The sequence below is a fragment of the Eurosta solidaginis genome, chromosome 4 (assembly GCF_040869045.1).
Source record: "Eurosta solidaginis isolate ZX-2024a chromosome 4, ASM4086904v1, whole genome shotgun sequence".
Lineage (NCBI taxonomy): Eukaryota > Metazoa > Arthropoda > Insecta > Diptera > Tephritidae > Eurosta > Eurosta solidaginis.
Genome location: NC_090322.1, coordinates 185,338,394 through 185,358,953, shown reverse-complemented (window position 1 = coordinate 185,358,953; position 20,560 = coordinate 185,338,394). Strand labels below are relative to the sequence as shown.

The 20,560-nt window shown below is 36.2% G+C and overlaps 3 protein-coding genes across 3 annotated transcripts; all 3 read left to right on the top strand.

The window, feature by feature from the left end:
• The first annotated feature begins 775 nt into the window (after positions 1–775).
• Positions 776–1,453, top strand: LOC137248524 (uncharacterized membrane protein-like). The gene is made up of 2 exons (XM_067779465.1): positions 776–933; positions 1,021–1,453. The coding sequence occupies exons 1-2, from the start codon at positions 876–878 to the stop codon at positions 1,380–1,382; spliced, it is 420 nt and encodes a 139-aa protein (XP_067635566.1). The 5' UTR covers positions 776–875; the 3' UTR covers positions 1,383–1,453.
• Positions 1,454–7,640: 6,187 nt separating this feature from the next.
• On the top strand, positions 7,641–8,790 carry LOC137248522 (uncharacterized). Its single transcript, XM_067779463.1, has 2 exons — positions 7,641–7,786; positions 7,846–8,790. The coding sequence occupies exons 1-2, from the start codon at positions 7,705–7,707 to the stop codon at positions 8,655–8,657; spliced, it is 894 nt and encodes a 297-aa protein (XP_067635564.1). The 5' UTR covers positions 7,641–7,704; the 3' UTR covers positions 8,658–8,790.
• Positions 8,791–13,769: 4,979 nt separating this feature from the next.
• On the top strand, positions 13,770–14,533 carry LOC137248742 (uncharacterized). Its single transcript, XM_067779650.1, has 2 exons — positions 13,770–13,905; positions 13,986–14,533. Exons 1-2 carry the CDS (start codon positions 13,839–13,841, stop codon positions 14,531–14,533), a joined length of 615 nt encoding a protein of 204 aa, XP_067635751.1. The 5' UTR covers positions 13,770–13,838.
• The last annotated feature ends 6,027 nt before the right edge of the window (positions 14,534–20,560 follow it).

Sequence of the window (20,560 nt, the reverse complement as noted above, 5' to 3'; positions counted from 1 at the left end):
CGCCCCTCGGCAGTGTTTGGCAAGCGCTCCGAGTGTATTTCTGCCATGAAAAGCTCTCCGTGAAAACACATATGCCTTGCACATGCTGTTCGGAGTCGGCATAAAACATATAGGTCCCTTCCGGTCAATTTGTGGGGAAAATCAAGAAGAGCACGACGCTAATTGGAAGAGTAGTTCGGCCTTAGATATCCTCGGAGGTTTTCGCGCCTTACATTTATTTATTTATATGGCAACATAGGTACTTTCGTACAAAGCTTTCGTAACAACTTTTTTTGTTCATTTGACTACTAAAACGGTCAACTACGAATCAGCGATTTGTGCGCAGTTGATTCAACATCTTGTTGCGATGGATAAAAATAACAGAAATTTCGGTTGAATTGACCGGTATTTCGGTTGATTTTATCAGTCTTTTTCTTTCAGTGTACAATTTTGAGTTTCATGACAAACTTAATATACCATTTTCGTAAAAGGTATAAAAGACATTTAATGTTGACTCAGTTACCTTAATCTTGGGACATAGTTTTGGTGATTTGTAATAATTTAATTTCTTTTGCTTTCTTTTGTTACTAAAGAAGCTAACCAAGCTGTTGTTTAACTCAATATTTTGCATGCTGAATTATTATTTGCCTTCTCTATTATCTTAAATTTTTTGCTTTATCTGTGCAGCTAAGCTTTAAGTTGTTGGCCTTTTTCTTAAATTCTCGCCTATGTATATATGTATATGATTTTAGAATTGAGTAAAATATAAAAAATATAACTAGCTTGTATAAATAGTAACTGATGAACGATTGACACTCAGTTGGCTTAAAGCATCAGCAAAAGATAATAAACTTCTGAGAAGTATTTAAAAAAAAAAATTGCGCATTTATATAGCAATGCAGTGCTCTCAGTGGTGTGTTGTAATATTTCTTGTAACGGTACTACAAACCTGTGGTAAATATTAACTTAAATTTAATATTCTATTACTCAGGAATCTAATCGAAAAATTTCTTGCTTCCCCCACATTTTTTTACTCCATAGCTGCCTTTCCGCTTGGTAAACGCATTGCAGCTTCCGCTCGGCAATTCGACAATAGCCAACTTGATGATTACGGTATCGATGATGCTTATGAGAATATTGATATCGATGATAAAGAGGTCAAAAATAAATTTGGCAGAGAAGACAATGATAATTCATTAGAAAATGCCGATTATGACTACACTGAAGATTATTACGATTATAATGACTACGATAATGATTTGGATAACGAAGATGGTTTAGATCTTGGTATACACGGGGAAAATGATAAGAATTCTGATTTGGAAAGCGATGATGAGTATAATGAGAATGGACTAGAATCCGATTATAGTGCGCCTTTTAGCTCTTCCATTTACTCGACTTAATTTGTACTACTTAATCATTTGGTTGTTGATTATTGATAAAAAAATAAATAAAGTATACGCTGATATGCTGATATTTGGTTATTACAGTAAAATGTGGTAGTTTAATTTAGTTGTTTGTTTTATGTCTACGCCCAACGTAGAGGAGAGAGTGAATAAGGCTCGAGGGCACTTCATGCATGCAAAAGAATGCGGGGTGTACGTGGGGTCTATGGCGTTATCTCGCATTGGGATATAGACAGCGTTTGTAAAGCCTATCATCTACTATGGAGAGTTTCTTTGAAATTAATTGCCTTCTTTTTGATGGAGATGGCCGAAAACATACAGAGATAGTTTCTACCGGCGGCCGCTGTAGTGTGGTGGTAGCGTGCGCTGCCTACCACAGCGAGGGTCCTGAGTTCAAGTCCGAATAATGCAATATCGAAACATTTTTTTTATTTTTCAATTGAAAAAAAGTTTTTCTAAGCGACATCGCCCCTCGGCAGTATGATATGGCAAATACCTTGAGTGTATTTCTGGTATGACAAGCTCCTCAGTGAAAGTTCATGTGTCTTGCAGATGCCATTAGGAGTCGGTCCCAGTCATGTAGTCTCGTCCCATCAATTGGAGGAAAACCTAAGAGGGGCACGACGCCAACCACTGCGTACAATAAGTTTTGTCATATATATAAAATATATTGTCGAACAAAAACTAGTACGGGAAGTATTCATTTGAAATAAGGAGAACAATGAAATGTCTAGTCCCCTCTGTTAAATGGCCGCAAATTTAGAATGGTCGTGAAGTATGTTAACTTTATGACCATTTGAGGTGTTCATATGGCCAATTGCAATTGTTGCCGTTGGTCTTATGTCATCCCTCCGGCAGGGATTATTCTAGATAAATTATAAGTGCTGCGGCTACGGTGTACAAACTGGAATTTGGCAGAGCATAGATAACCTCATAAAACAGCTTCTATGCAGACATCGAATGCTCTAGCGTAGCAGCAAGAAAGACCTATGAGGGGGAAGAATTTCAAGGGCTAATAAAGGAGGGTAAAGGCGAATAAACCCTTGTAATGAATTCTTTCTTGATGTAAAAATTTCCACCAGGATGACTGGCGATAAATTTTGTTTCGTATTTCTTAATCAAAAGGCAACCAAATAGCTTCATGTATCTCTATGGGGTTTGCCTGTACGTCAAAATACGGATAATTCTTTCTCCACAATGGTCTCCTCTTCTATTAATCCCAAGGCGCACATAAACGTTATGTTGAGCAATCTTAATTTGATGCGGAGTGTGGCGAGAGGTTAGTTCACATGCGCGAACTTTCTTCCCTACCAAAATGCAGTACGACGAAGATGTTCATTGATTGCTTCCTTTATTTTCCCCTTTCGGGGCATTTCGTGAAAGACTGTGATGCAAGACTTTTTATTAACGAGAACATCCGTAACGTTCCTTTAAAACCGTCTGGAAAAACGACATACTCGAAAACGTAATTCCTGAACCGTTTCCAAGCCCGTAATCAGAAAGGGACGTGCTCATTCTTTGTATTTCTGTCCTTTTCATTGAAACATGTGTTTACGTAGCGTGTTCCAATCTCAGCCCGCTGTCCGAGCATATGACACAAGTAATGGACTCAAGAGCTTCGCGGTGCATCGAAAATTTAGTCCGCGTTCACTTAAAGGTCGTGTGAGGGCAAAGACTGAGAAGATGTACGTAAGTATGTGCCCATGCTTTGGTTACCAAACGAAAAAGGCACTGATTTATTTTACCTTCCTCGTGTTTTCTCTTTTAAAACTCGTCATAAGTATAAAAGCACCACTTACCCAACTTGAAGGGCATCTGAAATGAGAAGTTCAATACGTATATATATATTTATATAGTTCTGCCCACCAGCATCGATTTTTCTATGCATACGCATGCGTGAATTTGACCTGATCCACGTCTGTTTCTCCTTTACATACATACATACCTTTCTATAATTTCTAAATTTTTTTTGGACATTTCATTAATGACTTCAAGTGTTTTGTGCAATCAAGCGTTGCTTAACTGAATTTCAATTGAAACTGTGAACTTGCTATTAAAAAACAAAAAAATTAGGGAATTGTTTTATTTGAGTATTCAAAGAAAAAAAAGCGGAAAAAACTTCATGAAATAATATAAAAATGAGTGTAAGTAAGTGATGAGTTTTCAATATTTGAATATTTTGCACGCATTTCTACACATTCAAATTACTTCGGCCTTTTCATCAGTTATATACATACATATGTGAACAAATCATATACGGGCATGTTGCTGTTATTAGAAATTTTAAATATAAGGTACTTTCCGTTCGAGTTATAAATACAAATATACTTTACAGATATAAAGCCATTCCGATTATACTTGTACTAATAAAAACAAGCAAGGAAGGTTAAGTTCGGGTGTAACCGAAGATTACATACTCAGCTGAGAACTTTGGAGACAAAATAAGGGAAAATCACCATTTAGCAAAATTAACCTAGGGTAACCCTGGAATGTGTTTGTATGACATGTGTATCAAATGAAAGGTATTAATGAGTATTTTAAAAGGGCGTGGGCCTAAGTTCTATATATGGACGCCTTTTCCAGATATTGCCATAAAGATGGACCAGGGGTGACTCCAGAATTTGTTTGTACGATATGAGTATCAAATGAAAGGTGTTAATGAGTATTTTAAGAGGGCGTGGGCCTTAGTTCTATATGTGGGCGTCTTTTCGAGATATCGCCATAAAGGTGGACCAGGGGTGACTCTAGAATTTGTTTGTACTATATGGATATCAAATGAAAGGTGTTAATGAGTATTTTAAAGGGAGTGGGTCTTAGTTCTATAGGTGGACGCCCTTTCGGAATATCGTTATAAAAGTGGACCAGGGGTGACTCTATAATGTGTTTGTACGATATGTGTATCAAATTAAAGGTATTAATTAGGGTTTTAAAAGGGAGTGTCCCTTAGTTTTATATGTGAAGGCGTTTTCGAGATATCGACCAAAATGTGGACCAGGGTGATCCAGAACGTTATCTGTCGGGTACCGCTAATTTATTTATATATGTAATACCACGAACAGCTTTCCTTCCAAGATTCCAAGGGCTTTTGATTTCGCCCTGCAAAACTTTTTCATTTTCTTCTACTTAATATGGTAGGTGTCACACCCATTTTGCAAAGTTTTTTTAAGTTATATTTTGCGTCAATAAACCAACCCAATTACCATGTTTCATCCCTTTTTTCATATTTGGTAAAGAATTAAGTCATTTTTTTTTTTCATTTTTCGTAATTTTCGAAATGAAATGAAATGAAAAATGGGACGTGGTCATAGTCGGATTTTGGCCATTTTTATACTAATATAAAGTGAGTTCAGGTAAGTACGTGAACTAAGTATAGTAAAGATATCTCGATTTTTGCTCAAGTTATCGTATTAACGGCCGAGCGGAAGGACAGACGGTCGACTGTGTATAAAATCTGGGCGTGGCTTCAGCCGATTTCACCCATTTTCACAGAAAACAATTACCGTCATAGAATATATGTCCCTACCTAATTTCACAAGGATTGGTAAATTTTTGTCGACTTATGGTAATAAAAGTATTATAGACAAATGAAACGAAAAAGGGCGGAGCCACGCCCATTTTGAAATTTGCTTTTATTTTTGTATTTTGTTGCACCTTATTATTACTGGAATTGAATGTTGACATAATTTACTTATATACTGTAAAGATATTAAATTTTTTGTTAAAATTTGTCTTAAAAAAAATTTTTTTTTAGGTGGGCGTGTTCGTCAGTCGATTTTGCTAATTTTTATTTAGAACACATACAGTAATAAAAGTAACATTCCTGCCAAATTTCATTATTATATATTCAACTATTGCGAAATTACGGCTTGCAAAACTTTTAAATTACCTTCATTTAAAAGTGGGCGGTGCCACGCCCATTATCAAAAATTTTACTAATTTTCTATTCTGCGTCATAAGGTCAACCCACCTACCAAATTTGCTCGCTTTATACGTCTTTGGTAATGAATTATCGCACTGTTTCCGTTTTTCGAAATTTTCGATATCGAAAAAGTTGTCGTGGTTATAGTCCGATTTCGTTCATACATACATACCAAATTTCATCAAGATACTTCAAAATATACTCAAGTTATCGTATTTACGGACAGACGGACGGACGGACGGACATGGCTAAATAAATTTCTTTTGTCTACCAAATCATTTTGATATATAGAAGTCTACATTTATCTCGATTAGTTTATGCCGTTATGGATTACCGTTATGCGAACAAAATTAATATACTCTGTGAGCTCTTCTCAGCAGAGTATAAAAATGTTTTTAGCAAACTGGAAAGCCTAAAAGAAAAGTGTAATTTAAATTGCCAATTTCCATTTCCAGTTTTTAAACTGTAGAAGCGGCAGCATTTTTGGATCGGATCTCATGTCGTCCAGATTCCTTTAGATCGTACGACCTAAGAACCTGTGTGACCTGACCTCCTGTGTGATTCAAAATGGTAAAATGTATCGCTCGTCCGATCATATTTTACATGAGAGTTGATGTATGCTTTCATTAACCCGCCAAAATGGCTCATACCAACACTTTAATGAACAGTTTTTCAATTCTTAAGAAATCTCATCACGAGCCAAGATCATGTCATGAAATCCCTGCAATGTGAATAAAATATCAAAGTTTATAAAAATTTCATACAAATACTTACAACCCACTAGCACTGCTACCACTTCCACTACCACTTACTCTACCACTGCCACTGGCCCAGCCACTACCATAACCACTACCCCTACAACTACCACTGTCATTACCTCTATAACTACCATAAGCTCTACACTTACACTTTGATTCTCACTACTATTACCACTGCTACCACCACTGCCACTGGCCCAGCCACTACCATAACCATAACCATTACCCCTACCACTACCACTGTCATTACCTCTATTACTACCATAAGCTCTACACTTCCACTTTGATTCTCACTGTTATTTCCACTTCCACTACCACCACCACTGCCACTGGCCCAGCCACTACCATAACCACTACCCCTACCACTGTCAATACCTCTATTACTACCATAATCTCTACACTTACACTTTGATTCTCACTGTTATTTCCACTTCCACTACCACCACCACTGCCACTGGCCCAGCCGCTACCATAACCACTACCCCTACCACTGCCACAGTCATTACCTCTATTACTACCATAAGCTCTACACTTCCACTTTTATTTCCACTTCCACTCCAACCACTTCCCAAACTCCAACTACCACTTTTACTCTCTCTACCTCTTCCATCTATATTTTTTTTCACAGATGGAATCACTGTACCAAATATTGCATCCCTGTTTCAAATAATTGCGGAGATTGGCGAGTTAAAGTTCATCCAAATTAGGGCCGTGGTATTACCCAATCTTCCAAAACTCTACACAGACGAATATACAGAGATCAGTTTTGGCGTTGATTTTTGACAAAATAAAATGTATGTTACATGTGGGCGTGGCCCCGTAAGTAGCCAGAATAAAAGTTTTATTAGGTTTGTCTCAAAGTATTTCGAAATAGATAAAAAATAATAATAATTAAATTAGGGCCACACTCTCAGCCTAAGAAGCGTAGTAAACGTAGAAAAAATATTCACTGTTTTTTAGGCAAATTATCCAAAACTCTGAAGACACCCCACTTACACAAAAAATATCCTTTCGATCTGATCCTGCAAAAGCGCCAAAAGTTAGTTCTAAAATTTATATTTTATGCAGTCAAAATGTTTACAAAACTGTCGCGCACAGACAATTATAGTTTTTTTTTTAATGAAATAATCAATTTAAATTTTCTAATCACATTTTTAAAATTTTTATTTAAATATATGAATGCCCAATGTGCCCATCTATGGAATACAGGTAAGTAAGTCGTGGAATTGCTGACAAAGTTGATTAGATTTCTATGCGAATAAAAATGAAGCGGCAGCTACTGGTAGGTTTTATTGTTATTGGCATGATTACTTGTATTTATTAAATTTGAATGATGCACGTTTTTTTTTCAAACAGTGAAATATTTTCTGTAATCTTTGCAGAATCTGAAAAAAAAATTCTACTAAAGCCCATTGTTGCGTACCAAAGTCATCATGCCATTGCTTAAGGGCAAAAATATGGCGTCATGGCTATTTGCAAATAATTATTGTAGATTATTTACACAACGGAATTTTACTATTTTTACAGTTCTATAAAAGCCAAAGCGTTGGCTTTTCAGTGCATCAAAATTCGATTGACTTTCATAACGAGCACTTAGTTCTTTAGATAGATATTTTTTTTTAAATAATTGAAAAGTATTCTAATGAGATTTAACGCATTCTCACTGGTCCTTGTGACAGTGTTTGTACTTGTGTGTGCTGAACCCGAGCCAGATCTCGCCAGAGGTATTTAAGGAGCATTTGAGCTTGCACTGTTTACTAAAACTTTTCGTTTCCACTTGCAGGTTTACGCATAGCTTTTCCACGCTCTCGTGGAACTGGCATTGTTAAAGGAGGATCACGGAGGACAGATTTTGTTGATAAAGAGAGTAACACTAAAGCTGATATGAATGTCAATGCCGATACTGACGACGATGCGGATGACGATGCTGATATAAAAGAGATGGCTAAACAATCAACCAAAAAAGCAGATCCGTCCAAAGGTCGTTTGTTTTTTAATAAATTGTTACTCTTCAGAAATGTTTTTGGTCAACAACAACAACAACCCATCATACCAATCATAGTAACTGGTGGGCCTGGCACAGCTCCTCTCACATACCCAACCTATTCATCACCTACAACAACAGGTTCCCTATCTCCTACTTCGCCCGCAATATCGGGTTCCGTTGCTACTTCCCCCGCTGCTACTGCGCCCGCTGCAACAGGTGTTGGGCGTGTTGGTATTGTTAGAGATCAGCAAGATCAGACATTAAGTGGAGCTGCCACGGTTGTTAACGAACAAGAATTACAAGCAGCGCTCGCAGGTGGTGCTCAAGAATATGTAGTGACAGATCAAGAGATACGTGGCACTTCCGATGCTAAGGCAAACAGAGTTCCATCCCGTGTAAATCTACGTCGTGTGGGTGCTAATAGAGGGCAGACAATTACAGTGCGCATTCCAGCAAGATATCGTAAATACTTCAAGAATGGACAGAAAGTTATGTTGAATGCACCCAACCGCAATCGCCAGATGAATCGACGTGCCACCCAAAGAAGGCGCAATAATAGAAATCGCCGAAGGAGAGTAGGTGGCAAAAGACGTCGTGTAAATAACTGATTCTGTTGGCTGAGAGCACAGTAGAAATGTAATGTGAATGTTTTAGGAATAATTTGTTTAATTTATTTTTGCATTAAAATTAACTATTTTAATTACAAAACAAAATAAATATCTTAATATATATATATATATCTTTACCAATAAGTCTTTGAGGCGTTCCACTTTTTAATTATCTTTACCTGAACTACACTCGAAAATTTTAGAAAAAATTAATGAATTAATACTAAAGTTTTATTTATAAGTTTTGCTTAAGCTCCATTTTCGAAAAAACCTAATAGTCGGGAAACAATCCCGATAAAAACAATACCGAATCTTCCTGAATTAACTTCAATGTGGTCCGAAGATTAACCCGATATGAATTAGAAAAACTTCTAAATTGATCTCGAAAATGGGCTGAAATGTCCAGGAAAACAATTCCGAAATGATAACGGAAACCATGCCAAAACGTTCCGGAGATGGGTCTAAAATCCCGGAATTATCAAAATGGACCCGAAATATTTATGAAACTATACCTAAAACAATCACAAAATTATTGCAAGTGTGCCAAAAAAAATTATAAATATTAAGGAGAAATTTTCCATAATGGGTGTGATAAAGCGCCGAATTGGTCCAAATATATTGTATGAAATAGTCCCGAACTGTTCCCGATATAGTCCCTAAATGATTCCGCAATCTATACTAAAATTTTGAAAATGGAAATGTCCCGAAATGAACCCAAGATAATATCGAAATACATATACGCGCAATGAATTCCAAATAGTACTGAAATATAAAGTAAGAAAGTGCAATTAAAATAAAAAGGGTTGAAAACAGTACCGAAATAATAAGGAGATATTCCCGAACAATTATCGAATAACGATATGATCCTTACAATTTTTCTAGGAATATCCAAGTGTCATACTGAAAACAATCCCGAAAAGATACGAAATTAGCCGTACAAATATCTCGAAAAAATTTGCAGATTGTCCAAAAATTATGGTGCCTAAATGGTTTGGCAAGAAAATCACATCTTTTTTAAAAATATGATTTTGACATTTTACTCGAAAAGTCTCAAAATTATCGGGAGATGGCACCGATATCTCGGAGATATCACAAAACTATACTGAAACAATCCGTTAATTTATTTTAAAACTGTAACCGTAAAAAAAATCATATATTATTAGGAGATAATACCGGAACCATTCTTAAATGGTCCCGAAACATTTCTTCTTCTGGTATCGATAAAGAAAATTCCCGAAAGTTTTGAGGAGTATTTTCGGTGATTTCCGGATACTGGTGCTGTACCATCCATCTCGGGAACGATTTGATATGGCCACATCGGACCTTCTAGGACTGTGGACTCTCGTCGCCTCTTAAGCCACGCTTGCCTACCGCGTTAATATTGCAAGCGCAGTAGCCCGTTAGTTGGTCAATTGCCATTACTCTGGGCACCACTACGTTTTGCAAAAAAAACAAGTAAGGAAGGCTTTTAAATTACCCTCTTTTAAAAGTGGGAGGTGCCACATCCATTGTCCAAAATTTTTCTAAATTTCTATTCCGCGTCATAAGGTCAACCCACCTACCAAATTGCATCGCTTTATCGGTCTTTGGTAATGAATTATCGCACTTTTTCGGTTTTTCAAAATTTTCGATTTCGAAAAAGTGGACGTGGTTATGGTCCAATTTTGTTCATTTTAAATAGCGATCTGAGTTGAGTGCCCAGGAACTTACATACCAAATTTCATCAAGATATCTCAAAATTTACTCAAGTTATCGTGTTCACGGACAGACGGACGGATGGACGGACATGGCTAAATGAATTCCTTCTTCGCCCAGACCATTTTGATATATAGAAGTCTATATCTATTTCGATTAGTTTATGCTGTTACGGGATACCGAAATTAATATATTTTATGAGCTCTGCTCAGCTGATATAAAAAATAGGCAAATGCATTCTTTCAGCCCAAAAATTAGGCCGATGACGAAAGGTTGTAAGACCGGAGGAGATTCCTACAGGAATGATGATGGCGAGGTGGCAGCTGACGTACATAGAGTGCTCACATTGTGAGGAAGCACTTTTCCTGATTGCAAGTGCGAAAAGAGGAATCCGATACACTAATCGCTGACGTGAGAACGGCATAGTCCCGGCTAAAGGATAACAAGGCGCATGCATGAATATGTTTGGACAACCGCATTCCATTGGAATTCAAGTGTGCTCTGCACGAACCAAAATTAATGCACAATCAACATGCTTAATAACCCGTATAAGGTTCTATCTATCGTACTGTGCGAGTACTGAAGCTCAATTCAAGAAAATGTTTGGAACATATTGGTGCGGTTCCATACTTGGTAAATCTTTTATGAACCAGATATTCACAATACGCCAGATCTTGCCTGCAAAGCTTCAAAAGCTTTGCCAAAGGACATTGAGCAACACTACTAGGTCCATAAGGATTCAGAAAAACCTCTCCGGGCAATTTGGAACCAAACGAGGCTTCAGAAAAGGCGGTTCATTCGTGTTCCTTAAACGAATTGTGAAGAAGATAAAAACCCGCCGTAGGTTTTGCCTCCTCTGGATTAGATAAAGGAACAAAAAAAATTAGTCTTGTAGTAAATTAGGGTAGGCCGAAGTTGGTCGAAAAAACAAAAACGCTTCGGCAACACCCATCTTTGGAAGCAGGGGAAGAGCACACATTCACTGAAATGTGAAGGGCAGGTGGAGGAAGACTTGACCACCCTTGTTGTGCATAATTGATGTCAGTTATCAAGAAACAGTGATAGTTGGCGTGACTTGTTACAAAATGGCAAAAACCAGGCGCTAAGGTGGCAAATTATGACGAATATTGACCAATAAAAAATATAATTTTATCCTACACTTATATTTTAAAGAAGTTCTCAATTTAATCCAGGGTTGTTCAAAATTTTTTATATTGAAAGGCAAATCAGACTGCATCTACAAAACTATATATACACTAAAACTCTAAATTGAAAAAAAAAATTTTTTTAATTATTTTAAATGTTTTAAGAATTGTGTACATAATTAGTGAGACTTGCCCCTAGTGCTTTTTACAGTGGTTTTGTTATTGATATTAGGAAAAAATTGCAAAGTTTACAAACGGCGATGGTTACTAGGATATGTTTCTGAATTTCACGTCTTCATCAGCTAGTTTTAAGAATTTTGATGGTCCCTTTTTAAAAAATTTTTGGTTGTCAATTTGTTAGTGTAAATTTGAATATATATCAAAATGCCTTGGCTTCATATGGAAGTGCTTTTTCTTTTCACTTTCATATGAATCAATTTTATGACATATGGGAGTGCTATGCAAATGTTTTTATACTCAACTGAGCAGAGCCCACAGAGTATATTAGTTTTGTTCGCATAACGGTACCCCGTAACGGCATAAAGTAATCGAGATAGATATAGACTTTTATATATCAAAATTATCTGGGCGAAAAAAGAAATTCATTTAGCCATGTCCGTTCGTCTGTCCGTAAACACGATAACTTTAGTAAATTTGGAGGTATCTTTATCCAATTTGGTATGTAAGTTCCTGTACACTCATCTCAGATCGCTATTTAAAATGAATGAAATCGGACTTTAACCACTCCCACTTTTTCGATATCGAAAAGCGAAAAAGTGCGATAAGTCATTAACTAAGACGGATAAAGCAATGAAACTTGGTAGCTGGGTTCACCTTATGACGCAGAATAGACAAGTAAGGAAGTCTAAGTTCGGGTGAAACCGAACATTACATACCCAGCTGTACACTTGAAATGCTGCTGTTGTTTGTTTTGTGTGCTTAATAGTGGTAAAAGGCTGCGCAATAATACATATAACTATGAGTCTATTCTGAACTAATTTTTCTTCGAGTTACGGCTCCCGAAACATCGAAAATTGCTTAGTCATAAAAGGGGCGGTTCCACGCCCATTTTTTTAATTTTAAGTTTTTCCTATTTATTGTTATAAATCCACTTGGGAAATGAAATACCATTGATATAAAGCTTCAATTGCAAAGCTATAGCTTACTTCATTCGTCCACGACCCTTCTAGAAATCTCTTATATAAAATTGGGCGTGGTCCTTAACCGATTTCGTTAATTTTTCTTTAAATCATTCCTTATAGTAAAGGCAACCTCTCTGCCGAATTTTGTTACGATAGGTTTAACGATTTTTATTTATGATTAAAAATATTTGTAAAATGGATTTTGTCACAAGTGGGCGGTGCCACGCCCATTTTAAAAATATTTTCTAATTTTTATCAAGAGTCTCTATATCAGTCCACACGTCAAATTTCAACATTCTAGGTGTATTATTTACAAAATTATCAGGTTTTTTGTGTTTCCAAAAATGTTATATATATAAAAAGTTGGCGTGGTTATCATCCGATTTCGCTCATTTTGAATACCAATCTATTCTGGGTCCAGATAAGCTCGTCTACCATATTTGGTGAAGATATCTCAACATTTACTTAAGTTATCGTGTTAACGCACAGACCGACGGACGGGCATGGCTCAATCAATTTTTTTTCGGTCCTGATGATTTTGATATATGGAAGTCTATATCTATCTCGATTCCTTTATACCTGTACAACCAACCGTTATCCAATCAAAGTTATAATACCCTGTGTACAAGTACAGCTGGCTATAAAATTTAGTAAAATTTTGGACAATGAGCGTGGCACCTCCCGCTTTTAAAAGAAGGTAATTTAAAAGTTTTGCAAGCTGTAATTTGACAGCAGAGTATGTAATGTTTGGTTACACCCGAACTTAGGCTTCCTTACTTGTTTTATATACAAAGTGTGAATTTGTGTCTGTGCCTATTCTTCAGGGCAAAACAAAAACAAGTGCTATAAGTGTATAGGGGTTGAGCAGCTCTGATTATAGCCATCATTTCGAAAATGACAGCCACTCTAGAGTGTATTGGAGCATCCCGTCTTAAGCGTCAATTATTTTGTGTCATTATCATAAAGAAAATGCAAATATTTAGAGTGCTTAAACGGGCTAAAAATACAATGATTTGGCAAAAAAACTGCGATTGAAAAAGACTCTACTTTTTTTAGAAGAAGATGTTCAAAATTTAACTATAAATTTCTTTCATTATTCTATCTGTTCCCATTGCAAGAATGGCAATAAATCAGAGCAAACAATAGCGAGTCAACAATTAAACGTCAAGTTAAATTAAATATAAAATTGTATAATAAAAATGCAACAAAAACATCTTAGAGTATCTGTGGTGCTAATCTCGCTGCTGAGTTATCTGCTTTTAGGAGGTAAATATGAAACTAAAATAAAATACAATAATAAATTATGAAACAGCATACGTAAATATCCTTAATTTATATCCAAAAAGAATCCGCGTCAGTTTCACGCATTGCATTTATAAAGGATAATAAAATCAAAGCAAAATGTACTGCAGCTAACCATGAAATGCTTTCAAAGCCAATTGTACTGGTGCGTCTAGCGAAGACCCCACTCAGTGAGCAAAATAATAGAAATCAAATACTAACAGAGGACGACGAATGTGCGGATGCTAATGGTGAAAATGAAGAACCAATGGAACAAGGGCAGTTCAGTTATACACTCGTTGAGCTTAGTAAATCACAAGTGCAAAATCTTATGAATAGGGGAAAACTGAAATTAGTAGAGAGTGAGGATTTGAATGAAGCTCAAGTGAATATTCAATTGAATAATAACGCGAATGCATTTGATTTATATGACGAAGATGACAGCTTAGAAGAAGGAAATGATGAAATGGATGTGGCATATGGTGATTTGTATGAAGAAGATGGTCGCTCCAGAAGACGTCCATGGCGAAAAGTGCAACGTGTCATACGCCGTCAATTGACTAAGATACCACGACGTTATTTTAGGAAAATTGTGCGTAGAGTTGTTGGTTAAAGTGCTTTTGATCTCAGTTTAATCAATGGCGAATGAAATAAAATTAAAATTGAAAAGAAATATTTGGTAGTATGTGTTATATGGTTAAGAAAGGTGAAGAATACGCGCGTGAAAATTTCCCACACTTTCACTCAAAAACATCTTTGCCCATTGTGAGTGCCCTCAGTGAGTACGGTACGTTTGTTCAACCAGACTATTTCCTAGTAGTCCTCAACGAATCCATTTGTTGTTTTCTCTTATGAACCTAAGTAGGAGTTAAATATCCAGTTTCCCAACCTCCATCAGACTGTCGAAAAACCGTGCACCCAAAAATCTGAGTCGTCTTGTTTGCAGTTCTGGACATCGGGAAAGAAAGTGATGTATCGACCTCTATTTGAATGCTTCTGCAGAGCGAACTAAGTGAAATAGCGCCATGATCAGTGATGACATCCGTACATACGCTCGCTGCAAATTTGTTAAGCTCGTGAATGAAGCTACTTGCTTTTCTATCCAAACACAGCCATAAAGACCGTGCGACCTCGTAGTCATCCCGATTGTGCCACCGCAAGTCTGTTGCCCTAATATCATATTCTTCGACTTTCCTCAGGAGATTACCTAATGGTTGTCGTATGGAGCTTTCTGGCTAGCTTATGTCCATTTCGGCCCCTTTCGTGGCTACGTTATCAGCAAATTCATTTCCTTCAATATCGCTGTTGCCTGGCACCCAGTAAACGGAGACAATAAACTGCCTTATGGACGCCATCGAGCCTCGATACTTTCGCACGATATTTTTTTGTATCACATTGGATTCGAATGCCTTCAAAGTGTTCTAGCCGTCGCCATAGATCTTTACATTAATATCTGGGATATGTTATAGCGGTTTGGCTAATCTGTCTATGACTGAGACCGTCACCTGGAAGATATCGCAAGAGTCAGGAAGTTGGTACGATTGATTAACCTGCAGATGCTTTAAATACATTTATGTATTATTGAAATAATTTTTCATCGATAAAAGGAACTCTTATGCAAGTCGGATTGTATTTCCTCTCAATACTTAAGATGTCTGCACCTTACAAAAAAATACTTGCCTGGGGATGAAGCGATACTAGTTAATACAAGTAGGTATCGATTTTGATCCATTACCTAAAAGAGTGTTGTCGATACTTTTGTAACAAGTACTGAGTTGGTATCGGAAAAAAGTAGTTCCATTGAAAAACAATTTGTAGAAGAATTTTATTGCCGCATATTTTGCGTTTAAATTAACTTCATTATTACTTACTAGAGTTCGCCCAGTGGTAAAAATTCAACCATCATCCTTTCCCTGTTTGCTTTTCCTTTCCTTTTCTTTCATTTCCTTTACTTTTCTATCATTATGACATTTTCCATCCCTATGCTTGCCACGATTTATGCCATCTCCGAAATGATCAATTTTCACTTTGTCTTGTAGCATTTTCTCATGGCAGAAATCTTTAGGAGTGGTTGTCAAATCACTAATTGAAAATGCTTATTTTTATACTCAGTTGAGCAGAGCTCACAGAGTATATTAACTTTGATTGGATAACGGTTGGTTGTACAGGTATAAAGGAATCGAGATAGATATAGACTTCCATATATCGAAATCATCAGTATCGAAAAAAAAATTCGATTGAGCCATGTCCGTCCGTCCGTCCGTCTGTCTGTCCTTTAACACGATAACTTGAGTAAATTTTAAGGTATCTTGATGAAATTTGGTATGTGGGTTCCTGGGCACTCATCTCAGATCGCTATTTAAAATGAACGATATCGGACAATAACCACGCCCACTTTTTCGATATCGAAAATTTCGAAAAATCGAAAAAGTGCGTCAATTCATTACCAAATACGGCTTAAGCGATGAAACTTGGTAGGTGAGTTGAACTTATGACGCAGAATAGAAAACTAGTAAAATCTGGACAATGGGCGGGGCACCGCCCACTTTTAAAAGAAGGTAATTTAGAAGTTTTGCAAGCTGTAATTTGGCATTCGTTGAAGATATCATGATGAAATTTGGCAGGAACGTTACTCTTATTACTATATGTCTGCTTAACAAAAATTAGCAAAATCGGAGAACGACCACGCCCACTTTTAAATTTTTTTTTTTTTTAATTCAAATTTAAAAAAAAAGTTAATATCTTTACAGTATATAAGTAAATTATGTCAACATTCAACTCCAGTAATGATATGGTGCAACAAAATACAAAAATAAAAGAAAATTTCAAAATGGGCGTGGCTCCGCCCTTTATCATTTAATTTGTCTGGGATACTTTTAATGCCATAAGTCGAACAAAAATTTACCAATCCTTGTGAAATTTGGTAGAGGCTTAGATTCTAGGACGATAACTGTTTTCTGTGAAAAATGGCGAAATCGGTTGAAGCCACGCCCAGTTTTTATACACAGTCGACCGTCTGTCCTTCCGCTCGGCCAATAACACGATAACTTGAGCATAAATAGATATATCTTTACTAAACTCAGTTCACGTACTTATCTGAACTAACTTTGTATTGGTGTAAAAAATGGCCGAAATCCGACTATGACCACGCCCACTTTTTCGATACCGAAAATTACGAAAAATGAAAACAAATGCCATAATTATATACCAAATACGAAAAAAGGGATGAAACATGGTAATTGTATTGGTCTTTTGACGCAAAATATAACTTTAGAAAAAAACTTGGTAAAATGGGTGTGACACCTACCATATTAAGTAGAAGAAAATGAAAAAGTTTTGCAGGGCGAAATCAAAAGCCCTTGGAATCTTGGAAGGAATACTGTTCGTGGTATTACATATATAAATAAATTAGCGGTACCCGACAGATAATGTTCTGGATCACCCTGGTCCACATTTTGGTCGATATCTCGAAAACGCCTTCACATATAAAACTAAGGGCCACTCCCTTTTAAAACCCTAATTAATACCTTTAATTTTATACACATATCATACAAACACATTCTAGAGTCACTCCTGGTCCACATTTTGATCGATATCTCGAAAACGCCTTCACATATAAAACTAAGGGCCACTCCCTTTTAAACCCCTAATTCATACCTTTAATTTGATACACATATCGTACAAACACATTCTAGAGTCACCCCTGGTCCACCTTTATGGCGATATCTCGAAAAGGCGTCCACCTATAGAACTAAGGCCCACGCCCTTTTAAAATACTCATTAACACCTTTCATTTGATACCCATAATGTACAAACGCATTCTAGAGTCATCCCTGGTCCACGTTTATGGCGATATCCCGAAAAGGCGTCCACCCATAGAACTAAGGCCCACTCCCTTTTAAAACATTTATTAACACCTTTCGTTTGATGCCCATATTGTACAAACAAATTCTAGAGTCACCCCTGGTCCACCTTTATGGCGATATCTCGAAAGGGCGTCCATCTATAGAACTTAGGTCCACGCCCTTTTAAAATACTCATTAATACCTTTCATTTGATACACATGTCATACAGACACATTCCAGGGTTACCCTAGGTTCTTTTTACAACATGGTGATTTTCCCTTACATTGTCTCCACAGCTCTCAACTGAGTATGTAATGTTCGGTTACACCCGAACTTAGCCTTCCTTACGTGTTAAATATTGGTATTGATTTGCTGGGGACGTGAACCCCGGCTCCCCGATGCAGTAGCATATGCGACCGCTACAACAACAACATCAACAACCGCCTGGTTATTATGGTATATTAAAATTTAAATATAAATCGTTATTATTTAAAGAAAATATCGACATCCATTTGCATAATTATAGCAGGTTCATTGCCAAGTAATTAATATTAAATCATTCATTGATTTAAGTAAATTTTGGACTCACATTAAAAACTTATTTATTTATTTAGTTTTTTATTTTACTCGGTTTAAATTTTAAACCTAATTGAGTAAAAGATCTAAATTTTCCCTTTGATTCAAAATCTGTGGACCAACAGCACAGGGTTTGTTTTCTTTTTTTTGCAAAAACCAGGTATACACTTTTCTGGTTTAGAATTTAAGCCAAGCTTTGTGCCCTAATTTTCACAAAAATCGGTATAATCTTAACTTTATCCAAAGTTTGTTTTCTTCACATATGTAGTAATAAAAAATTTATGTTTAGGCTCATATTTTTAACCATGGAGAAATTTTGTTTGACGCCTTAGTTAAATAGTGTATCTCCTCACCTAAAAAAATTGTCGTAATCAAAGAACGTTTGTTGGGTATATTCAACGCTATTTCGAACGAACGCAAATCACCGATAAGTTAACTAGAGTTTAACCCTGCCAAATCGGTCGCTTAAGCTCAGCTTAAACTTCAGTTAAAGTAGACTTAAAAACTGCAGAATAAGTTTAAGCGTAGCTTAACTGACAAACTGAGTTGAAGTTGTACTGAAAACCGGGCCTAACTTATGTGTTTTTGTTGTGTCCACAAATATATTAAACCATGGCATACTTATAGGCTTTGCAAGTGCCGACGGTATGCTCTCGAAAAATCTAAACGCTGCGTGGTAAAATGCAAACATTTTTCACATTATCAGTGGAGACTTTAGCAGTATTATTTAACCCTATAATGATTTTCAAAGCCTGGGAGACTCAAACATAACTTATAACCTTGTACTGTTGATAGTGGCAATATTCGATGTTTTGCATTGTTTAATAAATACTATTGATAGTTTCTAATATGTTATTAGAAGTGATGTCTAACCCTAACTTTCCAAATTAATTTATAAAAAATATGTTAACTTTTAGGGCTTTTCTGAAAAACTATTATCAACTATCCCAAAAAAAAACGAAGTGCTTCCTAAAACAAAATTATTGATACATTCTTTAGTTCCATAGATGGTATTTCAGATCTACTTTCTACCACCTTTCACGTAGTTTGCTTAATCGGGTATAGCAAGAATGATTTCATTATACAATATCGGGGCTCCCTTTCTCTCTCGGAACCGAAAAGAGGATGAATTCCAACAAATACCCTGATTTGAAGGAAAAGAGAGAGAGGGAGTGAGAAGAAAGTAGAGAGGGTTTTATGAACTGTTATCCCTGTTCAGTATTTCTTCGGATAAAAATTTCGTACACTCAGAGAAAAAATCGTTCTAAAATGAACGAAACAAGTTCAAAATTAAGAACATTCGTTGACAAAAGTCTGTTAAGTACGTTTTTTCTTAACCCGTGACCCATGGGCTTGTTTTAAGAACAGTTTTTCCTAGCACACCGTTTTTTATGATCACTTTGGTATTGATGTGTGAACCTTCTGTGCTCATTTCAAGTACTACTTGGGCTTGGTTTAAGATTTTTCGTTCTCACGCTTCGAGAACGATTTGTGATCGATTTAACATTTTTCGGTCTCAATTTAAGAATTTTGCTTGATCATTCGTGGGAGTGGGGGTACTATTTATTTTTTTTTTTTTTTTATTAAGAAATAATTTTTTGTCATTAATAAAAAAATATTAATAACAAAAAAATTATTATTAAAATTCCAAAAGGTTACAAAAAACGCATATATGCATTTTTTCGTATATTTCTCTTATTGAGAAATTCTTATTTGGTGATGCTATCTGAATATATATTTAAAATATTGCATAACAAGAGTGAGAATTACCTGTGTATATGTGAATGGAACTCAACGAAAAATAAGAGTTAAAAAAATAGAATATAAAAAAATTGTTTTAAACAACTTCAGAGTTTGACGGTGATCGAACTCGCGCCACACGATCGCAACCGCAACATCATAGCCGCTGGGCCACCACAACTGCTTGATAGCGTGTGCCGAATGTTGTGTTTAACATTGTATTGCACACGAATTGTACCGTTTCTTTTTTCTTAAACTTAATTTGAGAACATTGTTCTCATTAATGGAACATTTGTTCATATTTTAAGACCAGCCGTTCTCTTTTCAAGAAAATGGTTGTCAGTTCAAGAACAAGGTTGTTGTTCTGAGAACAGGTCGTTCGTTTTTCAAGAATAAAAAAGTAAGAACATGAAAAGCTTGAATTGAGTCCGATTGTGCTGGATTTTAGAAGGGCGTTTTTCTCTGAGTGTATGTTCCGG

What these genes read in the sequence shown, in the direction of transcription:
- LOC137248524 (XM_067779465.1), top strand. Translation starts at nt 876, where the DNA reads ATGCAGTGCTCTCAGTGGTGTGTTGTAATATTTCTTGTAACGGTACTA. An exon ending in AACGGTACTACAAACCTGTG is followed by an intron (nt 934 to 1,020) that starts GTAAATATTAAC and finishes TTTACTCCATAG; the next exon opens with CTGCCTTTCCGCTTGGTAAA.
- LOC137248522 (XM_067779463.1), top strand. Translation starts at nt 7,705, where the DNA reads ATGAGATTTAACGCATTCTCACTGGTCCTTGTGACAGTGTTTGTACTT. An exon ending in CGAGCCAGATCTCGCCAGAG is followed by an intron (nt 7,787 to 7,845) that starts GTATTTAAGGAG and finishes TTCCACTTGCAG; the next exon opens with GTTTACGCATAGCTTTTCCA.
- LOC137248742 (XM_067779650.1), top strand. Translation starts at nt 13,839, where the DNA reads ATGCAACAAAAACATCTTAGAGTATCTGTGGTGCTAATCTCGCTGCTG. An exon ending in GAGTTATCTGCTTTTAGGAG is followed by an intron (nt 13,906 to 13,985) that starts GTAAATATGAAA and finishes ATATCCAAAAAG; the next exon opens with AATCCGCGTCAGTTTCACGC.